At 42.4% G+C, this 15248-nt stretch overlaps 1 protein-coding gene across 1 annotated transcript; it reads right to left on the bottom strand.

The window, feature by feature from the left end:
* Positions 1-207: 207 nt before the first annotated feature.
* tmem201 (transmembrane protein 201) lies at positions 208-14639 on the bottom strand (the record flags this gene model as incomplete). Its single annotated transcript, XM_080015970.1, has 11 exons — positions 208-2159; positions 2876-3019; positions 3883-4200; positions 4505-4567; positions 4830-5047; positions 9702-9902; positions 10947-11335; positions 11645-11824; positions 11916-12110; positions 12298-12418; positions 14530-14639. The coding sequence occupies 11 exons, from the start codon at positions 14637-14639 to the stop codon at positions 2062-2064; spliced, it is 2037 nt and encodes a 678-aa protein (XP_079872096.1). The 3' UTR covers positions 208-2061.
* Positions 14640-15248: the final 609 nt, after the last annotated feature.

The following is a 15248-nucleotide window of genomic DNA, read 5'->3' as shown; positions in this document are numbered from 1 at the left end:
CCTAAGCCTCCTCAAACAAATAAAAGGAATGTAAGAGGACTGAACTGAATTACAGACGTTTGCATTGTCAAACACTGAGGAGGACAAAGTCAGATCGTGCATCTCCAATTGGGGAATCTGATTTTTATTGACCTATCAAGCACTAGTTAGGTTTTGTGCAGATTTCAGTACCAACAATATAACCACATACTTGCTGACATTTGTGCTTATTTAACCCACTTCCATGTTTCATATATACAGTAAGGGCAGAAGCAGGCGATGCCAAGGTTACAAGGTTAACCAGTCATCACTGTCCTAAAAGGTAAAGGTGAGACTATACAGTAACTCAACAGCGCTCCCTGGTGGCAAGAGCGTGGCGCTGCCGCCTCAAGCACAATGACCCGCAGCAAGCAGTGGGGTCGACATTGGGTGAGTGGGAAGATGTTTATTATATTTATGGAAAAAAAAACAAAAACAACAACGAGGTGTCAAAATAATGTTATTTTCATTTGTGAGATTCAGTAGCAGTTAGGTTTCATTACAAACCTTTAAGTCTGTAGTCGCCAGACTTTTAAGTTTCCCACTTGGTCTTACTGCGACAGGCTGACGACAAGGTGAGGTACATCGACACGCAACTCAGAAATAAAAACAGTGCCTTCCATACGCAAACACAAACAATAACATCATTTGATCAGAAGAATAACAAACTCTTATAATTGCTAAATAGTAGCAATTCTAAACACCTCAAAAGCATGTGTTGCCATTCAAACACTTTTTATTAAAAAAAAAAAAAAAAAAGAAGCCTGCCTGCATACAAACATTATGAATAGAAACCATAAATACATGTTCTAACAGTTTCCTACAAAATCATAATTTCAACTCAAACACACAATACATGTCTGTGTTTTTCATATGCAAGCAACTACGACCACTGAAACAGTTAAACGACCAAATAATCTTTCCCTTGCCCACAACCACCGGGGGGGTAAAAAAAAAAAAAAAAAAAAAAAATGCTGTTGCAACTCTAGAACATTTTTTTTACTTCAAGAATCGACACAAAGGTACGTACTCAGTGTTTGCACATCAAAAGCACAGAGGCAGCTACAAGAAGTTGTATTTCAATGAAAATGGAGGGATGCAAATGACATCTGTGCTCCCCAAAAACACATACAGCAAACACGGCAGCACCCAGTGACAATCTCCATATATATACATGACGCAAAGCAAATTAACTTGAGAAAAAAAACAAAAAACAAAAAAACAAAAACAAAGAACAGAACGTGCACCTGACGTTCGCTAGGTGTACTTAGTTAACTGCTAGAATTTACCCACAACCTGTTCAAGGAAAAATAACATTGACCAATTCTGTAGTTTTATGCAGTGCACCACCATAACAACGTATTTACAAATGTAAATTGCATCGTTAAGTTATGTTGTGAAAATGTTCCGGAGTCATGTTTTATACATGCTGTGTGGGGGAGGTAATGAGCATGTGGACATAAAGCCACATGGTCGATGATGAAAATCGGGAGCGGGAGCATCGTTGGAACAGTACATGATTATTGTGCATTTTACAGCGTAAATCAAAAACAGCCTTCAGTGTTGAGTTCAGCCTTTTTTTTTTTTTTTTTTTTTTTAAGTGAACAGGTTCGCATGCTTCTGTCTCTTCATATTACAGGAAAAGCGTATTGGAAGTTTGTCGAGACAAACAACCAGTTTAAATACACAACAAGCTTTCATCACATTTTAGGGGAAAGAAGCCAAAGCTTAAAATGCTGCTCTGGATCGCTGCATTACCCCGCCATTCTCATCGCGTCTCTCAAATTCGCCGCTGGGAAAATCTGCCATTCAACATCAACGGCGAACATCAGCAGCTTGTATGTCAGCACGCACACGCGCACACGCACACACGCACACACACACACACACACACACACACACACACACACACACACACACATACACACACTTCCCCGGCCTCCTCTGAAGAGCCTCCATGTCTCTGGAGGTGACAGGGTTCCAGCGAGGCCGACTCAGGGCGTCGGGGGAGAGAGGAACCTCCGTCGGTCGCGGCCCGACCCCTCAGCCCCAGTGGCGGTACACGTAGAGGGAAGCGAACAGCAGGTTGCCGCTCAAGCTCGCCAGCAAAACGCCAGGCCAGACAATTCTCTTCATGATTCCTGAGAATAATGATAGACATTAAACGTAGAAAAACCCTACACCTGGACCCTGCACTGACCTGCCTACTCATGAGGAGATATATATATGTACACACACACACACACACACCCCCACCCACCCACCCGAGGGAACCCAGGGAGAAGGAAATCCTCTGCAGCCGCCACCCTGAGGCACACACACACACTCACGTGCACACACACAGACAACACATTTTTTTTATCAACACACACACACACACAAATCTTGCAAACACACACAACTTTATATTGCGGTGGGGACATCACACACGCAGATAAGCAGATAGACGACACAACATAGTACACACACACACACACACACACACACACACACACACACACACACACACACACACACACACACACACACACACACACACACACACACACACACACACACACACACACACCTAACTGTACTATAATGCTGCTTATTTCTAGAGCAGGTTTAGCTGTGACTTTGATCTACAGTTGGTTTGATACCGCCAACAAAACGTACTTATTCTAAGTCGCTCTGGAGAAAAGCCTCTGCTGAATGATGTAATGTCATATAAATCTATTGAGATTTCCCTGAAGAAACACTTAAAATACATATTGAGCTGATGCATATTATCCAATAAACCCGTGAGGTAGGCATGGCAGAAAATAAACAACTGCATTACCATATTTACAAACTGAAATTGTCGTTATCAGCTCACCCTTCAACGCAGGCGCTGACTCGATGCCTTTGGTGGTGGTGTCCACCACGCAGGCGGAGGACCCGGAGGAGCTTCCTCTCCTCCCCTCTTCCTCCTCCTTCTCTTCCTCAATCACGCTGCCGTCTTTGAGCAAGGAACTCAGGTCTGCGGCACAGAGGAGGCACGAACTGGTGAGGAGGGGTCACGACGCAGCGAAGCACCGAGAGCATCGTCAGGGGGGCTTCATTCTTATGTATTATTTATATTAAGATAAACGTTTCTCACCAAAAACAACCTGTCCCTCTACTTCTATAGTGTTTTCTTTGACAGAGATTGCAAAGCACCTCGCGAAAATAAATCAGCAACAAGCTTTTTTTTTTGAGATCGCCACAAATGGAGAACTAATTAGATATACATCAATCATTTTTAAAAAAGGTAGTATTGCCTTGCATTCAAATGTATCTCCATTATATTATTAACATTAACATATGCCTTCATTTCAATTTTATATCATATATTATATTATTATATATCTTATATCACCATACCACAATATATACCAGCAGCACGATGAGGCGCTGATTCAAAGGCAACGCTATGTATCATTAAATACAATGTACAAGACAACTCATTTACCACAAAAAAATAAAATAAAATAAATGATAAATAAACCACACCCTGAGTGTTTTGTTCAGTGTCAAACAGTTTGCACAGGACAGCTTTTTCTGCCCTTTTGTTCTGGTTTCTTCCAAATTAAATGAATGAAGTGTGAAGTACATCTGTATGAGTGTAAAACATGAAATGATTAGCAGAACACTTTGTTTACATTTGAACAACAAGAATTTCACCGTCATGTACGACTTAAAAAAAAGATTGGTGTTACTGTGGTTGAGATTTGGTTCGTATGTGCCTGAGATAAATCAGTTTATTGTTGTTGACTTTGCTACTGTACTGTTGATATAGCAATTACCAAATCTATGGTATTAATGATAAAACTGTCATTGTGGTGGAGTCCAGTACAACGTTACCATTCTGGCTTTGAAACGGTGAAATATCCGGAGAAAAGCGACCGCTGTAGAGCGACGGGGCGGGCTCGGCGTAGAAGTGGGACGGGGACACGGGTGGCGACGCAGGTGGAGAAAGGGGCCGGGCCACGGGCAGAGGCTCCGCCTCTTGACTGGAGAACAGCTGTAGTCTGCGGCCGCTGATGTTGAGGCGGGCGGGGCTGATGAGGGGGCGGCGTTGCCGGGCAGAACTGGAGCTGGAGGTCACCGAACCGGACAAGGAGGGCGCGGGGGAGGGGCCTGGAGAGGAGGGGCGGCTCCCCGACTTCAAGGAGAAGTAGTCTGGGATTTTTTAATAGAAAAAATAAAATGAATTTATGAACCGAGGGCTTTTTTTCAGTACCGTCTATTGTGGTTTGGAGTTAAACAAGTTATCGAATATCGAGTGATATAAACCAGTGTAACGATAATCTTCATTTGTGAAGAATCCAAGTGCTGAACTGTAACATCATAAAATGAAGCCATTGAGTAAACCTGCAGATTTTTAAACGGTATAGGAAAATAAGGAAGGAAAAACAAAGGACCCTCAAATAAAAGCAATTCAAAATTGTCACAGGAAACTAACGGCGGGTGTTTGTTTTAGTACCAGAAGGTGGGGAGTCTTTGCATTGTGATGGAGGTCTGCTTCCACTGAAGAGGTATCCCGAATCTAAAACCAAATTAATTATTTACCAGAACCAATTAAAGCACCAAACCATCGATTAAATGATATGACTCAATTATATGATACATTTCCAACATTTTAAAGAAAAATACAATGACATTTGATATTAAACATTTGGAAAAATACCATGAAATTATTATTATCTTTTCAAATATATAGACATTCAAAATGTAATGTTCTGCCAATGATTCGGTGGCCCACATGCAGTACTCTTAAGGACCACTAGGGCTCATGGCCCTCAGCCTACCTGTCCTGGTGAGGGTTGGGATGGTTCCCAGGCTGAGCGCTCTGCTGAGGCGCCCCGGCAGAGAGGAGGGTGAGGCCTTGCGCTCCCTGGGACTCTGCTGGTGCTGAATAAGCTTGGACAGGTTGAGGGGCGGGATGGGGGTGAAGCCCGGGAAGAGGGGGGACAGCAGAGGAGGCTGGCCGAACCCGGGGGGGACCGGAGCGCTGCCTGCAAGGTACCTGCAACACAAGAGCAACATGGATGTCTACATGGCCGGCCTTATTCTTGTGCATCAAGAATTGGAAGATTTTGTCATTGAATACACATTGTATACACATAGTATACTGAGTAAGCATCCTTCTGTTGGAAGGATGGTGGAATTAGTCAATTCTAAGTTGCACTGATCAAAATCACCCGCAAGAAATGTGACTTTATCTAGTCACAAAACATATCAATGCAAGGTCATGAGAAGCAAGTCTAACTGCATTACAAGGAAGTAACAATACATAAAAAAGTAAGCTGAATTTGAATCTTAAACTACCATTAACCTAAACCTGAGCATTAAAAACTCGTAAAATAAATTACCTTTTTTTTTTCAAAGTAGCAAAGCTTACTTTCAACCAAAGACAAACTACTTGATGCTCTGCATTCTAAACAACACTGAATATGGCTCATCAAATAAATGATTGTTAAATATACAGTCAAATCAGTGCATTACACGGACGTGCATTCACGTCCATGTCCAAACGGCCGTCCAGCGATCACTCTATGAAGACACCAGATGTGATGAATGGTCATTCAAAGGCTTGAGCAGCTGTTTGGACAAACGCGCCACAGATGTCCCCACCGCATGACAACAGATGTGACAAAGAGTCTCCTGTGAGGAGGGCCTGCTCGCTCCGTACGTTGCATCGCAGAACACAGAACGCACGTTCCATAAACGTGTCGAGCAGTTCGATTTCCGGTGTAAAATACGCTTTGTCGTTGTGAGGACAAAGGGCTCACAGCAGAAGTCTGTTCAGTCATTTTTGCAACTTGGAATTACGCTGTTATGCATTGGAGTATAACTGTTATTTTGAGACACAAAATGAAAAATCCTTTCGCTTAAAACAGGTCATTGAGAAAGTTAATTTGGGGATCTAGCTCAAAAGGGCGGGGAAAGAATCAAATTGTGTTTTTCAATAAAGAACATAAACAAAGGCTGCGTATCATTTGACACTTGTTTATTTCATGTTATACAGCAGTCCCACAAAATGCTTCCAAGCTTTATTTGAGCTATAAAAAAAACAAAACAAAAAACAAATACACCGCATATCAACATTCTCACATTATTTCCCATGTTGCTGTCGTATTGAGTACTAAAATTCACATTTTGCACATGGCTGACTTCCTCGATGTCCATTATGGGTTCTACATTTGCCATGTATTAGCTTCAATTCAGGCTGGATGCAGTTTCAAGGTTGACATGCATGAACCTATGCAACCGAGGCAGGACAACCTGAACACGGCAGCTTCGGCTTTCAGACAAACATCCCATTTGGTTCATTAATGTAAAAGAAAAACAAATCTAAGAAGAAGCCTCTAATTCATTACCCGGGACACAGCATGAAAACTGCTTGACGAGCATCTTTGTACCCTGCTTTTTGGGGTTAGAGGGGCAGATTGGGGCCATCGCTCGTCCAGTTATATGCAAGTATACATATAGTTAGGTAGTAAGGTTATTAGGTAATCCTCTTAAAGATGCGGTACCCCAAAGAGACCTTGTTTCATCTGGACTTCTACGGCTCGGACAGTCTGGACAGAATTATAACTTGGAAGTTCGCGAATACGAAATACCAACACAAGATAGCAGATAAAACCTACATCTACAGTTGAAAAGCTACTTCAACATTTAAAAAAAAAGGTAACAATATGTGTATGATCACAATAGTAGTTTGTCATGGCACGGAGTCCACTAGCACACACTTTGCCAATTATTTTGCACTATGAAGTTACATAAATCGTCACAAACTTTGGATACAGAAAAAAAAAAAGGGTTTTTTTTTGCTACATACATTGATAACAAGCTTAAAATAACATCCACAATAATATATATAAATATTAAAAAACAACAAGGTAGTTCAGGTAGCTACAGCTATGCCTCTTGTTGAACACACCACCGACAACTCTGCTCAGGGTTGTCCATTCACACTCCGGTTGCCTTTGGCGGCTTCATTTTTCAACTTGTAGCGTCCTGACGCTCAACGCTGGAGGCAAGTAGAGATCGACAGATTATCACAAAGGAACAGTCATTACACTAAAGAGAAATAGCCACACAGGCTGAAAAAGAAATAAAAAAAAACCTAACAAAAACAAAAATTAGACACCATAAGATGTCTGTTTGCCCACTTAAAACCTGGCTCCAGGATGATATTACAGACTAATTTAGGCAAAGAAATGAATTGTTTTTACTTAGGCATATAAAAAACATGTACATATGGCAGACAAAGTTATCTTTGTCCAGATTTGAAGATGTAGCGTGTCACATTTCCATGATTGAAACATCATTATTAAACAATGGGGTTTGAGAAATAGTGTGTTAGTGAGCAGTATGTGCTCTACAGAGCCATGCCATGTAGGGCTGGGAAACATATTGATATAATGTCTATATCGTGATAGACTAGATACCATCAGGGATTTTGGCAATTGAAATATAGTTAAAAGTGACAGTGTTACAGTAGAGCAATGCAATTCTTTCTGAGGTTAGGGCTATCTGCTTGGTCAATAATGCCAACAGCCGTCCCTAAAATATCGTCAAATCATCGATATTGTACTCCAGGTCAAAAATATTGTAATTTTGTATTTTGTCAATATCATCCATCCTAATGCACGGGAGGGAACAGCCAATAATAATTTCCCCACTTCCGGGTGATCGGAAGAGATATCATAAAAACGTTCCCACACGAAGGGAGAGGCTTCCTCCAACAATTTACAAACGGCATCTCCAGGTAACCAGCATCTTTGTTGCAGGTTATCAGTCTCTAAAGCTTCTTGCTTTCTGGCTACAGCTACAAAGATGCTTGTCATCCAATTCACCCATTCATGTCAAACCAATTCACACACAGCACGCTACATGCATGTCAACTATTACAGGTACTGTGCCTTACAATTACAATCTAAAAATCACTCAATACAGGAACCATTACATTACAACACATTCAAGTGCTTTCCTAAAGAATAAATACCAGATGTCTATACACCTACACCGCACACAAATAGGCGAAAAGCCTTAGAAGGAAAGGAAAAAAATAAATAAAATTAAAAAAAAAAAAAAAAAAAAGGAGGCCATAAGTAAAATTTTAGTGGATGTTTGAGTAGGGCACACATATGCATCAGTGCTTTTAATACATTCAAAAGTTAGTTTAGCCTAAACTTAGTTTGGTTTGGAATTAAAGACCACAGGAAGCAGATGGGCAGCGCAGCATTTCCACAGCACTTAGTCTTACACGACTCAGCTAACATGGAACGAGGGAGTGAGTGAAAATAAATCCCAAAAAAGAGTTTGCCTGGACTAGGAGGCTGTGAGACGCCACAAAGCTTCTTCTCAATATCTTTTGTCTTCATACTGACGCATTAAACAATTGACAATTAAAGAGTACCAGCTGAGCTTGTTTAAGTGCAATCCTGTTATGGCGTCTGTTAATAACGTCTTGATGACTTTGTACCAGCGCACATCCGATGCATCAGAAGGACGAGCACGGCGTGAAAATGAAGGCACTTTCACAAGAAAAGTGTGGGGACCTCAACAATCCTCATTAAATGGGATTGGCACAGAAAGCATTTATTGCCAAGTAAACTACGTACTAAACATCCAAACTCAGCCAGCTTTGTAATAATATGAAACAACACTTGCTGAGATGAGAGCTGAATCAACAAGACAAACAAAGTCGATTTTAGCATTTTCAGCTTTGTCAAGTTAAACTTGACCAATCAGTGTTTCCACTGGCTAGCACTTCAACGGTTGCTTAAAGAGTTTCCACAGCAACTGCAAAGCACAAATCTCTTATTCAGATTTGTAGATGCACCATAAATGCCTTGAAATGAGGGGTATTCACTTCAGCCAGGGTGCAACTTGCAACATTTTTCCATGTTTTGTTTTGGCAATAAAAGCACATGATTGTTTAAAAAAAAAAAAAAATACTGTGGGAAAAGTAGTGGCTGAGAATTTTCACTTGTGTTCCAGGACAATAAAACAGGAGAACAAAACATGACCATTTTCATGCAAAACACTGGGAAATGACTTAACGTGATCTTTGGCAGTTATTATGGGAAATGTGATCTGGTTCTTTGATAATCGCCAGCGGGAACGCAGGTCGAAATAAATCAGTTTCACAGATAAATGGAATGATGTACACCCAATAGACATCATATAAAGTACAAATACAAAAAGTGACTTTGCTAGTAATACTGAAATATCGCTGCTATGAGATTTAGAAAATGTGCTCAGAAGGCCAGGTTACAGCATTGCAAAAATGCATTCACAAGTTATGAATCATTGCGTGTAAATATAGCAATGGAAAATGTTTAAAATCACACAAAGCACAATCTATTGTTCTAAATTTGTAGATTATGTCAACACTTTAAGCACAGTGTGTTTTCTTTTTCTTTTTTTCCTTTCTACAAGACACATTGTACACAAGGTGATCCTATGAACTCTTTTCGCACATTTCTTGTACTCTACTATATGTCGGACGTTGGGTTTAGTATGCTTTAGTATTTTGTTGGTTAATAGTGTCTCAACAGTGTAAAAAACAAAATGTCTTTGTGAAACATTAAAAAGGTCCCCTGGTTCAGGCCCTAAGATGTACCGGGCAGCTCTCAACACACACGTCATTTTACTATTCAGATTCTGACCTTCGACCTCGTGCTCTTCGCGGACCGATGGTTTTTCGGGTTGCCACGGCAGCGGCAAAGCTGACCAAGCAACAGAGGCAGGTGGCTCCAAGCTTGGCTGTGTCCAGCCAGACAGACACAGCGGCCAGGTAGCCTTCAGCCAGGTGGAGAGTCAGGACCAGGAACCACAAGACCGAGGCCACCGCATCGATCCTCCTCAACCTGGAAGGACAAAGAAATAAAGATTTGGGTTTTGTTCAGCATTAATTGCTTTCATTAAAATAGTTGGCTTTTTGGTCTTTAAGAAACTGCACGGATACGATATTACCAGGTTAAAATAGGCACTATCCCCATTGTAAAAACCCTACAAAAATAAATTCCCCTTCCCTGTGGGGAAATTGCAGCGTTACAGCAGCTCACATACAATATAGGCAGCAATAATAAAGTAATAGGAATAAAATATAAAAATAAAAGAAAAACAGCAATTTGCAATGAACCTATGAATTAGCTAGTTGAGCTCTTGCAAAATAGTCAATTATCCCCAAAAATATATAAATTGAAATAAACCTAACAATAGACCAGGAAAATATAAATTAACCCAACAGTGTCAGATAATAAAGTAAACCAAAATGATTTTCTGCTGTTCTCACACAGAATAATCTTTGTCATCGCAAATGGAAAATCAGTGATCGTTTGTCAATTCCTATGTCCAGTTCAGTACAATAATTGATCAGTTCTGTACTCTTTATCAGCTGATATTTAAGTTTAAATCGTCAAATCGGGTGCGTCCCAGTACAAAACATTCATACAAGGGACGCAACGGTACACAATACGTAATCGAACCTACGGTTCAATATGCACACGTATTACGGTATCACGGTAGAAGTCCACCAGACGCGTTAGCGCAGCGTACGGGAGTGGCACAGCGTGCCTTAAGTGCTGCTTCCTATCAAATCCACTGTTGGAGGTCCACTGGTCGCGGGGTCCGCGCAGAATTTCTCAATGTTTGCGGTAGAGGTCTATTATTAGTTTTTTTTTTTTTAATTTTACACCTTTTAAAACTACATATACACACACACACACACACACACACACACATACACACACACACTTAAATATAAAGATACCGAAACCATATCCTTACCGTGGCCCCAAAACCGTGATACATAACGAACCGTGAGCCCACTGTACCGCTGCATCCCTAATTTATACATTCCCTGAGAATTCATTCTCATCTAGGCAAAACAAAAAAAATGGGTTCCTCACCTGACGGGTCCTGCAAGGAGGATGGCAGTGACACATGTCAACAGGCCGACTGAGACCACAGACATCTGATTGTCTCTTCCGTACTGACACGCCAGCTTGGCTTTCTCTACAGTGGAGACTGGAAGGAACTCCAGCAGCTGCTGCCACACGTGTTCAGCCTGGCTGCTTTGGTTGTTGTTGTTGTTGCTGCTGCTGCTGCTGTTGCTGGAGCCATTGAAGGAATTGGGCGCCGGAGGGATGACCCCTCCGCTGAGTGTCGCTGGAGAACCGAGGGGATCCAGCTGGTCGGCTTTCCCAGGGATTGTAGTCGCCACCAGGAAGGCACAGGTCAGGAAGGCCAGAACCCGCAGGATTATCACCCCGATGGGAGTGCTGATGGAGTAGGAGCACTGTGGGGGAAAGACCATTTGTTGTAAAAAAAAAAAAATATATATATATATATATATATATATATATATATATATATATATATATAATACAAATAAAAAGTATGTTCTTTGACACCAGAAAATAATATATACTATCCAGAAAAATTACAAAAATGTGCCGAGCAAAAATGTTGGGGTTTTTCTCCGCAGCTGGTGGGTTATTGATTGGTTTTACATGTAATAAACTCATAGAATGTGTGGCTACTACTGCATAACAACCACCAAAGTACCTAAACTTCACTCGGGTTTGGGGCTTTTGTTTGTGTTCACCTTCATTAAGGCCTTGTCAGATTCCCGGCCTCGCCGAAGCTGGTGGTTCAGGAGCACAGTACGGAGTTGCCGGTTCTGGTGCTTGATGTAGTATTCCACTGCTGTCTGACACGGCCGGCACAACTTGTAGGTCTGCTCCACGTGATGCTTGTAGGCCTCAATTTCGTTGTCGTAATTTTCCTGTAACGAGTTGATATTTCTTCAATTTAACACAGAAGAGTATGGAAAACAAATACTGCAGGGAGTTCAAAGAAGGAGCAGAAAGACATACATCATCCCTGGGGGTGAAGGAAGCCAGCTGCTTGATCTTGGAAGACTGGTTGCCATTGCACTTCCTGCACAACAGCATCTGACAGTTGACCCACTGCAGCGTCTTGGGGATCTCTGACACGGGGAGGCTTGCGGACACGCCGTGGTTCAGATGCTCCATGTACTGAGCTGGGATGGGTTTGTTGTAATCCCCATTCTGACAACGAGTTAAAAGACACAAGAGACAGACTACAGATCAGCATACTTTAACACAATATCATAAATAACAGCCATTGCCAGACTTCCATGGAATGAAAGAAAAGAATCCAACTTTGGCCATGTGTTTGATGCATGGTAAAAGCATCGAACGGGATTATTATTATTATTTTTATTTTTAATCATACCTCCTGGAATCCATTGTACTGATCACATTTTGGACAGTCCCAGCAGTTCCTGTTCCCATAGGGCACAACCGTGTCGTGGTTGCAGAACCAGCAGTTCACGTTTGCATGGGTGGGCTTCTTCCTGTAAAAAGGAGGGAAGGCGGCTCTGGAGGTTATGGTGTCGGGGTGAATGGAATCATAATCGGTTTATTTGGCCAAGTACATTTTCAGGTATCGGGAATTTGACCTGGCTCAGGGTTAGTTAATTGTTGTACATAATAGGATATAGATAGATATGTCATTTATTTGCGGTTTTATTGCAACTCACTTGAAAACAACAGCCAATAAAAAAGTAGTAGGTAAAAAAATGGCAATATGTAACAAACCTAAAAATGTACAATAAATGGAAAAAAAATAGAAAGATTGGCAATATACAATAAACCCAAAAATGAAAATAAAGTCTGTACGGTACTCCTCCCTTAACGACAGAGTTCCGTTCCTTCAACCAGGTCAAAAAGCGAGGACCCGTGTTATTTCACGGTAAGGGGGCGTGGCGATTGCGAACGCTAGTGTAGTGAATACTGACAATCTGCGGGAACGAGACAGAGTGACTAGGTCAATGCGCGATGAGATGTTTGACGCAGAGACGCAGCGTGCACGCCACAGTATTGTACGCAGCGCACAATACAGACTGGTCAGAGAGCTGGTTGTAAGTCTGAATGCTCATTAAACAGGTAGGTTGTTAAGTGAGGAGTACCTGTATAAAAAATTCACTGTCAAAAATAGTACATTGTGCAAGTTTGCATGCATATCCATACATAAAATATAATCTGTATATATACTGTGTGTACAAGGGTGGAAAACAAAATAATTGAACAACACAATACACTCAATGAGCAGGAAGCGCGAAATATGTACACCTACTTATTCATACAATTATCTAATCATCAATCAGGTGGCAGCAGTGCAATGCATAAAATCATATATATACGGGTCAGTGGCTTCAGTTTGTTTGAAATCAACCATCAGAATGGGGAAAAAATGTGATGTCAGTGTTTTCGACGCTGGCATGATTGTTGGTGCCAGGCGGGCTGGTTTGAGTATTTCTGAAACTGCTGATCTCCAAAAAAAAAAAAAAATCACTTTTTTGACGAAAGAGGTCAACGGAGAAAGGCCAGACTGGATCGGGCTGAAAAAGGGTACGGTAACTCAGAAAACCACTCTGTACAATTGGGGTGAGCAGAATGCACCACATGTTGAACCCTGAGGCGGATGAGCTACAACGGCAGAAGACCACGTCGCCGGGTTCCACTTCTGTCAGACAAGAACGTTGAAGAAAGCTGAGGCTGCAAGTGGGCACAGGCTCATCAAAACGGGACAGTTAAAGACTGGAAAAACATGGCTTGGTGTGATGAATCTTGATTTCTGCTGAGGCACACAGATGGTAGCGACAGGATTTGGCGCCAGCAGCATGAATCCACGGACCCGACCTGCTTTGTGTCAACAGTCCAGGCTGGTGGCGGTGGTGTAATGGTGGCGGGAATATTTTCATGGCACACTTTGGGCCCGTTAATACCAATCAATCATTGCTTGAATGGCACAGCCTATTTGAGTATGGTTGCAGACCATCCCTTCATGGTCACAATTTACCCTTCTCCATGGCTACTTCCAGCATGATAATGCACCATGTCCCCAAGCAAAAACCGTCTCAAACTGGTTTCATGAACATGACAATGAGTTCCATGTTCTTCAGTGGCCTTCCCAGTCACCCGATCTGAATCCAACATAACACCTTTGGGAGGTGATAGAACGGGAGAGTCGCAGCATGAACGTGCAGCTGACAAATCTGCGGGAATTGCGCGACGCAATCATGTCAACATGGAGCAGAATCTCAAAGGAATGAGTCCAACGTGATGTGGAATCCATGCCGAGAGGAGTTGAGGCTGTTTTGAGAGCAAAGGGAAGCTCTACCCAGCATTAGTATAGTGTTCCTAATAAAGTGCTCAGTGAGCGTATGCAGTATCTCGAAGGATGACCTATTTACCGGAGATGGGTTGGGGTGATTGTATCATAACAATGCCTTATCTACAGCATGTGGATGATGTTATCGTGTCCTACCGCATACCATGCCTCACAATCTCTTCTCGTTGATTATTATTATTATTATTGTTGTTGTTTTGTATTGTTCGTTCTAATGTCTTAGGGTCATGCAGCCTCTAGCTGAGCTCCAACCAGGCCACCGCCACAACTCACCTCGTAGCGATCTTGTAAAGCAGCGCTCCGCCGGCGGCGAACGCCGTCGCTCCGGCTCCCCCGTACACCACTTGCGGGTATTCGGAGAGAAGCCGGTTAAACGTCTCCATCTCGTCGGTGGATTAGAAACAAACAAACGGACAAAACCCGGCGAAGCGTCGCGCGGGGCAAACCGGGGCGCGCACGCGGTGAAACCGGGGCGGGTCGTTCACGCCCACGGAACGGAAACGGAAGTGACGTCGGGGCGCGGCGCAGGCGCCCTCCGACCTGCGGGCCCGCCGCGCGGGACGCGGGGGCGGAGCTCGGCGCAGCCTCCGAGTGACGCGCGGCTGCGCTGGTGTTTCCCGGCGTGTTCCAACACTTTGAGATGACTGTTAAAATCTGGCAGACACGTGGAGAACGGTCATCTAAAATGCCCCGACCGGTTCGAGTCCTGAACCTCCGTAGACGAGAGCCCGCGTTTCCACCTTGACATTTCCGTTCGTTATGTTTTGCACGTCATTATGTGCATAGATATTACGTCATGGTTTACGTTACCATACATTTCCTTAACCATTCTCAATTCGGATAAGCGTCCTTCGATGCAAAAATAGTTGTTGTTTTTATTATTGTGACAAACTAGAGGTTGTAAAACAAACATTTACACCCGATCAACATTTTTCAAAGTGCACTGGAGTCGTATACATTTTGATAACAGAACGCAAATAAATAACATGGTA

This window comes from Zeus faber (genome assembly GCF_960531495.2).
Source record: "Zeus faber genome assembly, chromosome: 15".
NCBI classification, from domain to species: Eukaryota; Metazoa; Chordata; class Actinopteri; order Zeiformes; family Zeidae; genus Zeus; species Zeus faber.
The sequence above is the reverse complement of the archived record's forward strand: the minus strand, read 5'-3'. Positions and strand labels throughout refer to the sequence as shown.